The sequence below is a fragment of the Ammodytes marinus genome (genome assembly GCF_949987685.1).
Source record: "Ammodytes marinus genome assembly, chromosome: 3".
NCBI lineage: Eukaryota > Metazoa > Chordata > Actinopteri > Uranoscopiformes > Ammodytidae > Ammodytes > Ammodytes marinus.
In genome coordinates, this window is record NC_137232.1 from 29,450,772 (window position 1) to 29,463,346 (window position 12,575).

The window sequence follows — 12,575 nt, forward strand, 5'->3', positions numbered from 1 at the left end:
TTGACTGCTCTTACTATTAACCCTGTGTAGCATGTCTAAGGCCAGCACCTGTGGTAACTGTGTGTGGGCAACTAGTTCTTACTGATTTACTGCTCTCAGGTGAAGCCTGCTGGGTTGGAGGGAGAACTCAGCCACTAAGCAAATCCATTTGAGCGCTGGATGTGAGATGCAGTGAACCTTTATGACTTGGGTTACATTGCTGCTTCAGGCAAATCTTGACAACTACCAAAAGTTTGAGGAGATCACGTTGCAGTCGTTGGAAAAGGTTTCAACGTTGTTGTGCCGTCCTCAGCCCAGGGCATGAGGAAACAGCAGCAGCTGCTGCTTAGGGCCCTCTGGCCTCCACAAGGCCCCCAAATGAGTCAACATCTTGCTTTTCTTTTGTTTTAATATCGGAGCATTTTTAAATTAATCGTATTGTGCAGATTATCTCTTTGAAACTGTACTGATCTGACTAAAGTTTGCAAGGTAAATCTAACAACAGTTTGTAAAGTGCACTTAGTTGCTGTGATGGAGAATTTAACCATACTATCCACAAATTAAACTTCCTCAGTTGCTCTTGTAGTATATTTTCTTGGTCCTTTACTCAGAAAGCCGGCGTTGGTAGTTAGTTGATGGAAGAAGACACAGTTGAATGCAGATGAGGAGGTCTCAGGAACAATTCTTTTATTTACAACAAAACTCATCCTGCAGTCAAAACGAAGCCAATAAGAATTTAAAGTGTTTGTAGCCAAATAACTAATAGAGGTACCTACATAAAACCAAAAGCTATGAAAAGTTCCTGTATACTAAAAGACCTAACTTTTCCAGCATTGTGGCTGGTTTTAACCTGTCAATCTAAGTGATCTGATTGGTTCTTTAGGACAGTACGCCCTGCTCCTCCTAACACCTAATTGGTGTACCCTAACTAGCTCCACCCTAATGGTCAGAGGGCAATCTCTGGCCCCCAGAGGACATCCTGAGGAGGTCTCACCTAGAGTCGATATGTCACGTTGGCCAAGAAGTCTGATTCAGCAACTTTTAAGACAATGCTGATGATGATGATGATGATGACGACCAGGGTCAATAAACTACTGCTAACTCTTAGCCAGACTGTCTTTGATTAACTCACAAGACAGTCACCTTTGTGTGAAATTTGAATGATCTACAGGTCAGCCTTGAGGGTTTCCTCACTCAAGCAGCTGACATCCCTGACTTTGCCCCCTGCCAGATGAGGCTGACTGTCTTTGTCTCCTCTGTAGCAGTAGACCTTATTATAAAATGTATAGTAACATAATACACTACAGTAATCTTAGAATGTGTCATAACAAAATACACTACACTCTCTTAGGCAAAAAACGTGTAACCCAGTAGCCTATAGAACTAGGCAGTGTAATATTATTTTATTTCCCATAGTATTCCCTTTTATGTGTATGTGGTTTTGTATTTTACCTGTACATGTGGGTGGATTAGTGTCAATTTATAGCAATTTAACTTAGCCTATAGGCTATTGTATTCAAATAAAGTTAATCTATCAAGAAATTGTGGGTTTATTTTGGATAAAATGTCATTGTAACCCACACAGTTAGTTGCAGCATCCTGGGACAAAGCGTTGTCAAATGTCTGCTGGATCTATTTGGAGATGTTTCAGATAAAAACAACTTTGGGGACTTCATTTGTTGGTTATCACTTATTTTACTTCACTGATCTCAAAGACACTTCAAGACACTTCTTTCCCTCCAGATTTGTTTGTTCTTCCGGAAGGCAGATGTTTTATTCAGTAGGTAAGTGATAACAGGGGGGAAGTGTGATTATGATAGCGATCGGCCATGCATCGATACTCGAGCCTCCGGGCAACGCGACACCGTGCAGTGCATCGATCGGACCCCGGTAACCGGAGCCGCCTCCGCAGTTTGTTTTCAAGCAGAGCCGCGGTCCCGGTGTCAGAGAGGAAGACGGGAGGAGAAGAAAGGAGGAGAGGGTGTCAGCTCCGGTAAACACAAACACTGCCTTCACTCATCTTTAAAGAGTGTGAATAACAGTTACTGTCAGAACACACAGCCACAACAAGAGGGATTGGGTGCATGTGGGCCTTTTTACAAACAAGCAACTCTCAAGCAGAGGTGGAATGTAACAGGCTAGCCTACATTTAGTACAACTTTAATGCAATTGAACTTACTTGAATATATTATTTGTATGCTATGCTACTTTATTCTTCCTCTACAATTCCCTGGGAAATATTATATTCCACTACAGTCATTTATATGATAGCTAGTTAGTTACCTTAGGAATGAAGATGTTTGCACGCCAAACATATGAGAAGTTTATAAAACATTGCATATTAGGGCAATGTAGGGCAACATATAGGCCAAAAAGCAGGTATAAAATAATAGGCTAATTGATTAATCAATAAGTTGATTGACAGCTTATATTTTCTATTGATTATTTGGATAAAAGTCAAAGTAAAGTATAGGTGTTTTAATTCAAATATGCCAAAATTGTCATGGTTGTTTGTTTGTTGCTTTTCTTTTTAATAATTTTAATTTTTAAGCAAGCAAGCAATTTAATGAAAAATTCTTAAATCCACAATGAAAATAAAATGTTTTTGCAGTCCAATACCATAGATAGTAGGCCTATATAATAGTCCAATACAGAATGAGTTCAACTTCATCCAGTAACAAATCCTGCTTTTACATTAATGCATGCATAATAATATTATGTATAAAAAACGTACTTTGTAAATATTACTGTGATGTCACAGTAAAAGACATCACAGTAATATTTACAAAGTAAATTTTTTTTTAACCCTATATTTCTCTTTCTGTGATGTCACGAGAAAGAGAAATATAGGGTTAAAAAAAACACTCTTTCTGCCTTTTCTCAGGCCAGGATGAACCGATTTCAATTTTTTTCGCACCTACTACATAGGATCTCAGAATTCAATACACCTTCATATTCAAACCGGTGAAGTAGGCCTTTAACCTGGAGATAAGAAGAGTGTTATAAACGCACACAATAATTCCTTCAGTGGATTGTAATTATGCCTCTAGTGGGAGAATAAGCAGTGGTGATGTGCAAACTTTCATTAAATATTTAGACCAAAGAATATCAGAAATGTTTTAATATTCATGATGTTAAATAGAAGAATGTAAACTCCTTTAATGGCATGTAAACCCAAATACTTATTACAGAGGATATACAGTATGCGTAGTGGCTTCAATATACTGTACAGTTGAGGCATTGTGCCTGCTTAGGATTGTATCTGATGCTACGTTTTGGTGTTCATATAACATCAAAAGTGACTGATATTCTGGCTGTGATCTTTGTTATGAATGTGTCTGAAATGCATTTAGGATAACAATATATCTTCTTTTAGGAGAGGTGGTATAACAACATATTCTGAGCTGTTGACCACAAGACATATCTTCTTTTTATGATGTTGAAACAAACATTTAATTGTATTTTTTAGGCAGTTGTGGCAGGAAAGACATCTGTACATATACAAATAAAAAAGAATGTCAGTGTAACATGTTGGAAAAATTCAGGAACACAGCTCAGTGTGGAACTGCTGTGTGGGACTTTTGTGTGTAAGTCATATACTACGGACTTGTTGCCATCTAGTGGATTCTAAAAGTAATGTAGCTAGTTTTCCTTGACTGGCAAGCACACGGCAACCCCTAAAATGTCAAACACATTCACTGGATTTGAAAAGCATCATTTTATACTCATACTGTATATATATATAGATATAAGTGTTTTTTTGGGGTCTTTATAATTGATATTTTTCTCTCTCTGTCACATGCAGATACACCTTATATGCAAGTGGCAAAATGCTCAAGTAAATAAAGTTAAAACCGAAGTTCTATATTCAGAAAAATATCTTTCATTTTGTGTTCTTCACTTGAAGGACAGCAGCTTGGTTTACTCAGACTGTGTGTAATGATACCAGTTTGCCCTATATGAGGAGTTCAGGGCCTACATTTCAGGACCATAGAATGTATATAAAAGGACTTGTCATTCAGACTACTCTTTACAATCCTAATGCTGCCTTTGGCTAAACTGGCCTAAAGCCCAGACCTCTTAGATGTGTCCCCGCTGCCTTTTTAACAGATTCCCACTCCCCTCCCTGTCAAAAAGAGATGGGGAGAGGATTAAAATACGTTAAAATTTCCACTAAACATTGCCATGGCCTGTTTTAGGTCATACTGTTACTTGCTAATCCCAAGTCTGGCTGACTGCTCCCCAGCCTTGGGATCCAGACAGACACTTTAGTTTTCTTGATTGAAGTTCAGTTGTATAATTCTCTTTCTCTCTCTCTCTCTCTCTCTTTATTCCTCCGCTATTCAGCCAGCATTGGAGGCTGAGGCTTTTAAGATGCACGCCTCAGGACTACATGCCTCAACAAGTCCTACACTCTCTGATTTAAGATGAAGTAGTATAAGTGCAGTCTGTTTACATAATAGCTTCCCTTACAAATGCGCAGGGAAAGAGAGAGAGAAAGATACAGAGTTGTAGCTCGGGCCCTGGTTAATCATCGACTCTATGTGTAAATCTTGCTGCTTTGTCCCTCCAACTCATATGCATCTTTCACTTAAAACCTTTAACGGTAACTCTGATCACCCATTCTAGCCACTTTGCTCCAAGTGTCACAGAGGTCTCCTTGCTGCTGTATGACAGGCCTTCTGTCAGACTGCCAGCTGGAGAAAGCGATGGCCGCCTGACGTCAAGCTGTGGGAATAAAGCTGTGGTGAAGAGGAGGAGAAAACCAGGAACCTATAATTACTGCATGGCTTTTTTTCTAATTCTTTACTGGGCAACTTTCTGGGAACAGGACCAACGGTTTTTTTAAAGCAAAAATCACATCAACACCTCAGCACATGTCTGGATTACAAGTTTGCACAGGATGTGGTGTTAATATTTACAAAATCGCACACTCAGCGAACAGGGTGGAGGGAGTGGGGTTTACTTTACAGTATGAGGTTCAGTAGACACAGCAGCAGAGTTAACTGGGGACACATGGCTTGGCACAAAAATACCAGACTAGCAGTTGCTCAGAGCAGTCGGCTTGTATGTCTATGTATGTGTGTGTGTGTGTGTGTGCAGGGAGAAAGGCATATTGGCTTTCTGGATGTTTACACATGCCATAGAGACGTAATGCATTCCTTTCTCATCCTCTCTTCCACTTTTGTCCCCATTAGGAAAGAAGGAGTGCTTTTAGCGTGTGCAGTATCTCTCCACATTGAAAAGTGGGCCAAGCGAGTCATCTGTCTCCTATTTCTCCCCGTCATTGTTAACAGAACTAGCAAATATTACTTCATCGTTTAACACAAGTTATTTAAAAGGCTCACTATATTTCATGGCTGTTACGTCCTGTTATTTATCTTTTGAATCAAAGCATTGTTGTTTTGTTTGTTTGTTTTTTTCATTCCAGAAGCATGACTCGCAGTGAAATGCACTGAAGTCTTTATGGAATAACCTATGGGAATAACCAGAATAGCCTCAGTTGCCTGTAGTAACTTGAAGTTACCCAGACAGCCAGTAGGGCGAGGTGGAGGCCTTGCCTGGGCTCCTGGTTTAGATGAGATGCTGCCTTCAGGTGATACAGGAATTGAACAACTCAAACCAACAAAAACAAAGGGCATACAGAACTGTAATGAAAGGGGGATGCACATTCACAAAACCTCTCTGACACATGTTCAGCATCAAGTATAAAGAATAATTATTGTTATTATTACAAAAAATATAATGATAATAATAATAATACTTTCTTTTAAACTGTGTTACTACATACTCAGGTCCTCTGGTAACGCTAGGCGGCACCTTAAGACCAAAGGAGATCACGCCTTTTGATTGATTGCAGTTGCAGAACTTTGGACTTGAACAACTTGAGAAAAAATTCCACCTGTTGTAGTCTACCTTCACTTTAGTTTACATAGGGGGCCTCTATGTTATGTCTGTTTCTTTTTATTGATACTTGTACAACACTTTATGACAACCAGCTTTCTATAGTTACTGACTTATTAACATTTAAGTTTCTACACATGCAATTAGATGTCTTAAGTACACATATAAGAGAAAAAACTACTTGATGAGTAATTGTGCCGTCTTGTCCTGATAATCAGGCTGTGCTTAATAATGTTTAATTTAAAATGGGCCCTTGTCAGATTGTTATAGATAGGACACATGCACAAGTAAACAACCTTTTATGGCAGTAGCAGGTTGGGGTGAAGTTCATGTTAACAACTACAAATAGTGTCAGGTGGCTTAACAATGCACCATATTTTATAAGCTGATGTGTTTTATAGGCTATGTAAAAATTTGAATCTTGAAAGTAATGAGTTACTTCAGCTTTCCATAAATGTAATAGACTATGAAATAAATAAGAAAGTAAAGCTCTATTTGTATAGCACTTTCTAAAACCCAAAGAACAAGTCATTTGCCAATACACACACACACACACACACACACACACACACACACACACACACACACACACACACACACACACACACACACACACACACACACACACACACACACACACACACACACACACACACACACATACACACACATATGACTGAGGAAGCTGATCTACGCAGAAGTGGTGGGATAAAATAAGTGTGAACTTCTACCGAAATGTGATCCCAATCATCAAGTGTTTTGTTCATTCATGTTTCCTGTATGCTTCATATTTGGAAGGTTTATTATGCTTTCCTATACAAATAATATGTGTGTTTTAAAGAAAAAATCTCAAACAGTCCAATAATTCAGCAAATCTGACTCCTAAAATATGTCTCTGTAGGTAGAGCAGAAGCAGCCAAAAATGGAAATATTCGAGTAAAAAATAAACTCCTCAAACTTTGCTTAGGTTGGCCTACACTGCCTTGTACTGCTACTCTTCGAAGATATATCCCACACAGAAAAATACAAGTAAACGCCACTCTCATTCCAAAATGTGGCATTTCCGAGGCGCAATTGAACGCATCGCGAGATTGTAGTCTCCTTTGAAGCTGGCGGGTTGGGCCCCATACTCCAATGAATCTGCACACACACACGGACCTTATGACCGACCGAGGGAGCGGAGGATAAGTCTGGCCCAGACACACGGCTGTAATATCGCGAAACGGAGCGGTAAACCAACTCCAAAGTGTGAGAAGAGAAGTTCTGGTTGTGGTGCATTCTCGCGTTTCCTCGGCTTCACCTCTTCGGCTTGCGGAGGGGGGAAAACCCTAATGTGGGATAGTGATTGGAGTTGACAAGCCCTCTCCACTACTGTATCTGCTCCCCCCCTCCTCCTCTTCCTCCTCTCCCGCTCCACACAACCAGGAAATCGTCGAGGTGTGCTGCTTCTTTATACCGCCAGTGGCTACCCCGTGTGTGGGTGTAGATGCGTGTTTTTCGCTGAATTACTCGGTTCTTCTCTTTCACTAGTTTGGCTTTCAAAGCCCGGGCTCCAGCTCTGAAGTCAGCCAAACTTGCCTGCGAGGAGAGGAGCTCCACTCTGGCCGAACAATGAGGTGGGTAAAGCGGCTCAAATCCCTTCTTCTTCATTGTGATCCCAGGCAACATTTGGTGTTTCGGCCACTCGTTTTCACAAAGGCTACTGTTCAGCTCTGACCCTACATTGACTGTTTAGTCTGACCAGTAGTTTTACTCATCACGGCGGTTGTTTCCAAAACATTGAATCTCATTTGTCACCCAGAAATAACTAGGCTAGAGTTTTTCCCTTCTTTTATTTATTTTTTCAAACTACGGGGGGCACACTGTGGCAGCTTTTTTGTGACATTTTTCTCGTGAATAAGTTGATGTTTGTGTGTCAGAAAGTGCTCGAGCTCGCATGGTCGCACTGTTGGCCAAGTCCAACCTGTTCAAAGTGTGTCTGTTGCCTGTTAAGAAAAGTAGCCAACTCGTAAGTTGGGGTTGTTGAACAGGTCAGATGACAAAAACATTGTTGTGTATCTGTTCCATCTTGTGCCTTTTGTGTTGCTCCTTCTGGCTGCAGCAGCAAAGTGCCATTGTGCATGTGTCAACATCAAACCACTAGCATGCTGTGTAAAAAAAAAGAAAAAAAGGTGACCAACAGTGTAGGCTATTTGGGACTAAGGTCAGAGGTCGGGGTAATTTATAGAGCTTGTGAAAGGGATTCAGTGTCTTGCTCCAAGGCACTTCGGCAGGGTGGATTCTTCTGTTTAGGGAGGGGGGGGGGGGCAGGGGTCCTGCAGCTGCACAATGATGGCTTGGCCACGCCACACATTAAACCCATCCCTCTGCTACTATTTTCCTCCCTCTGGGAATCCAGAGGTTTTTGCACCAGGAACCGAATTGCTCTGAGGAAAGCTCATGTCCACAAATTCCACATCCTGTCACAGCCTGTGCAGTTGGCAATTACATGCTTTGAAGCCACCCAACCCTGGTTGGGGCTTCTATCGGCTGACTCCTTCTCCATTCTTTTTCTCACTCCTTTACCTTCCAAACAGGGTAGCACTCCACTTACGTCGTGGAAGCTTTTGTTGTGTCATAGCTTGACCAAAGACTCAATATAAAAGAGCTTGATAAGTGCAGGTTTTGATTCTGGGCCATGAGGTACAGTGGTGCGGGGCTGATAACCTGTGTGACGAGTTCTTTATCTCAAAACCTTTCTCGCTGCAGTACTTGCTGTAACACTATATCTCAGCTTGGCGAATGGGTTGGTCTAGGCTTTGTGTTTGTTTTGCACATTCTGCCAAGTAACTTTGATTACAGCAGGAAGTGGAGGCACTTGAGCAGCCTGAAATCCTGCCACTGTCATAATATTGCAGTGAACATACCCTGCTAAGGATGCCGTTAATTAAGTTTAACAATGCAAAAATCCACAAAGATTACAGTGTTAAAATAATAAAGGGAGTTTGATATGCATGTTAGCTAGCAAAATAAAAAAAAAAATGGTTCTAGTAGAAATGACATCTATAGTTTTCTTTGATATACCTGCGGTGGACAGGTTATTGTCGAGACACACTTCACCATGACAACACAGTGTCCCGCCATGCACAGTACAAAATTACTACACAATCATACATTAAGATAAGCAAGCTGCTTTATTGTTGGAATACTCAGCTGCCAACACTACCCCCAAACAATAAGTACTGCAGCAACTAGACTGCACCAACATCCTAAACCAATGTTAAAGTATATCAGCTTGATGACATGTGCCTAGATGATTGTAGTTATTACTTTATCTGGATCCTGCTCCTGCTGACCCTTCATTGTGGCCTGAAGCGTGTCACGTCACCTTGCATAATAGGTAAAGACTGGAACGCAGCTCCGCCGGTGTCCATTGTCATCTGTCCCTGTGGTATGTGATTGTTGACACAGAGGTGGAGTCAGTTGGTCAAAGGTTCAACAATTTGACCCAGTTGAGAAAACGGCGCAGTAATTCTTTGCAAACTTTTAAGCTGCCTTTGCATTTGAAGTTGGCGGAAATAACCTGCTTATTTATTCGAATCATACAGCTATGCCCCCACTGATGATCACCTTCACTGCCGATGAGTTAGTTCCTATCAGACACTCCCGTATGGGAATGGTTTTTGTTCAATTTGGGATGCGCACAAGTGTTTTTGTTCTAATTTTGACATTTTTTAATTCTCTGATTTGTGTTTACAAATGCCACAGCCAGTTTACCACGTTTGTTTCACAGTGACCGACGATTACAGCCCTGTATCAGCACTTTAGACTTGGATCCTAGATCATTTTTGCTGAGGTGGGACGGGAAGTGCGTTGGCGTCCATCTTCATTGTGATTCACTGTTATTGTCAGAGATGACTCCCATCTCCGGCTATGATTCACTGACTGCATCTTTGTGACTAAAAGACCTGTCCTATCCGACACCGGCAGTATGGCTGCGTCAGGCTGTAGAATCAACACGTGCAACGTCAGCGTACACACAGTCAGATGCTTAACACACTGTTTACAACTTAAAGCATTCTCTGTGCTCAGTTCAGAAGTTCTACATGCCTGGTGGCGATGCCAAACTGGGCTCTTCCGCCTTTTCTGCTCACACCCTTGCATGATGATCTTATTATTGATCAGCCTTAAAAGCAAAAAAATGTCCTCCCCCATCTGTCTCCTCTTTGTCTCGAGTCAAGCCTTTTTCTGCCTTGGCAGTAACTGGAAAGGAATGCAGCAAACAGCGATCATTGCAGTTTTGCTGTCATGTCTTCTTCCTCTGGCAAATTCTCCAACATCTTAACCTTGTCTCCCAATAGGCCCGCCGGTAGCTGTTATTTCAGGCATTTAGCAATATTGTTGCATATGTCCATGTAAGGCTTACAAGCTGAAACTCATTGGTGTTGCGATAACAGAGTGTTGTTCACACCATGGTGTTGTGTAATGTTCATAACTTGTGTGTTTTGGATGCATATCTTTCATGTCTCCACTTGTGCTCCTAAATATTTTGCAAAAGGATTTTTTTCTTTTGAAGCCTACTGATGGCACATTGTCAATCGACTCTCAACTTTCAGCCTGTGTACAGCTAATCTTTCTCCTTTTAAATTTTTTGAAAATCAAGCAAAGAAGTACTTGTGTACTTTAGACACCTTATTTTTTGTCTTTTTAAAGCTGTACCCGAATACATGGGAGACATTCTGAATCCCTTAAAGTATTGTTTAGTGTGAACAGAAACCGCTGTTTAGGATCTTGTTTTTTACCCCATAAACATCCTTATCAACACTTAGCTAAGCGACGCAGAAGCAAAAACAATTTGAAGTAATTGGAGTATGCTTGCGGGAACTCCTATCCATAATGTAAGAATAATGGATTTATTTCATGCACCATAAAAAGTTGCCGGTTATGTGCTTCTAAAACTCCTCGGTGCACTTCTGTACAGTTGCTGTGACCAAATGATCACAAATCCCAGCGTGGTTTATCCCTCCACATTCTCCATTATTAAAATGGTCTTGCCTTTAGTTTGTCTATACAAAACCCAATCACTGCTACCCCCTCCCCTGAAACTATTTACCCCTCTCGGTCCTCCCACCTCTCATACTCATAAATAGGCCATTATGCCAGCCTGCCTCTTGGATTAGACACTTTGCTACAGGAATTGCTCAAAATACAAAACCTTCTATTGTCTACTTTTGACAATCCAGTTTCCTCTGTGGTGGCCGATGTTTTCATTCCTTAACTGTGCCTCTAGGCTGTTATGCTCTCTTATTAGTGCTTCTGTGATCACTGAATTTAAGTCTAACCTTTACCCTAACTAACTTGTTTGGTCATGTCTGACCCAAATTAAGTAGTTATTCAGTTGGAATCTTTTGTTCCAGGAAATGTTGTGGGGTTAATTGTGTAAATAGCTTCAGTGAGTACTGTGGAAAGGATACTATCATAGCCAAAAATGACAAACATCCCCTGGCTCCAGCTTTAAGAATGTGATGATTTGCATATTTTCTGTTCTTGCGAATTGAAATATATTTTCAGTTTTAGATTGTTGGTTGCACAAAACATCAAATTTGAATATGTCACCATGGAATTTTTCACTTTTTGTACTTGATAAACTAAGCAGTTAATGGATTAATTGTTTTGAAATGAAAATATTTTGATATAAACCTTTCATTGATTGAATTATCAATGAGACTGATGTTACTGTAGCTTGTTTGCTTTGTTCAGATTCAGAAGGTAAAATTAATACATTGTTAAATTTTTCCTTTTGGGTTGTTATATGTCCACACTGCAATATTGAAAAAGAGGGCCAACTCACCTAACCTTACTGCTGGACTGTGAAGGAGCCAACAGTCAATTCTTCTGGTTTGGGGGGTGACTGCGCTCCCACTGCAAACAAACGGCTCAATGGTTTGATTGGATGTAAATGTTCTGTAAATCCTATATTGCTATAAAGTGGTCCTTATTGAGTGGTCTAATACATAGATATATTAAAGGGATACCTGCTTTGGTCTCAACGTTTAAGCAAAATGTCTGAGAAACACTTTGTCCTAATAAGTAAGTCAGATCCTAAGCGTGAGGTTGTTGCTGGTTGTACTGATGAGAAATGTGACGTCAATATTATATACGGACCTGTACAACTACCTTTATCATCCATACCTTTTGCCATTTTCTAATGCTATTTGATCATGGTTGTAGCAAGGTAGCTAGCTATCTTAAAATTAAGGAAGATGACATTACCATTGTTCAGCCTACATAGCTGTGTGGAACGTTTCACTCTCCAACTAGTGGAAATGGCCTCAGTGGGCGCAACATTAGAGCTTTTTATAAATGGCTAAACGAAATCTGAGATGTGGGGTGGCTATTAAGTCGTCTGAAGCCAGGATAAGAATATATAGTTTCTTATAGCCAAAAGGGAGTGACATCATCCCAGCTGATGGAGAGCCTTTGTCTAGAAGTGTATTGAAACCAAAGCTTGTTGTGGGCAGAAATGCTGCAGAGATATATTGTATGGTCAGCTCTGCTAATGGGCACAAAGATGCATTGGGTCCATCAGGCTTCATTCCTTAATGGAACTTAATGGATGCCAGTTAAGTTATAAAAACTGCTTCATGCCGTCAACCATCTTAAACATTTCAATCTTTAGGGTTCCTTCGATCTTTACTTCACTTTTCTGGAAT

The 12,575-nt window shown here is 40.5% G+C and overlaps 1 protein-coding gene across 2 annotated transcripts in view; it reads left to right on the forward strand.

Annotated features, from left to right (window-relative positions):
• The first annotated feature begins 7,012 nt into the window (after positions 1 to 7,012).
• The window catches only part of vaspb (vasodilator stimulated phosphoprotein b), a 29,570-nt gene continuing 24,007 nt past the window's right edge, over positions 7,013 to 12,575 (forward strand). Inside the window, exons 1-2 of one of the 2 annotated variants that reach the window (XM_080024944.1) lie at positions 7,013 to 7,320; positions 7,414 to 7,499. In XM_080024944.1, coding sequence (XP_079881070.1) covers positions 7,495 to 7,499 — 5 coding nt within the window. In that variant the 5' untranslated portion in view covers positions 7,013 to 7,320; positions 7,414 to 7,494. Of the gene's footprint in view, positions 7,500 to 12,575 lie in introns of both variants that reach the window. The other variant, XM_080024945.1, reaches the window with a different exon arrangement.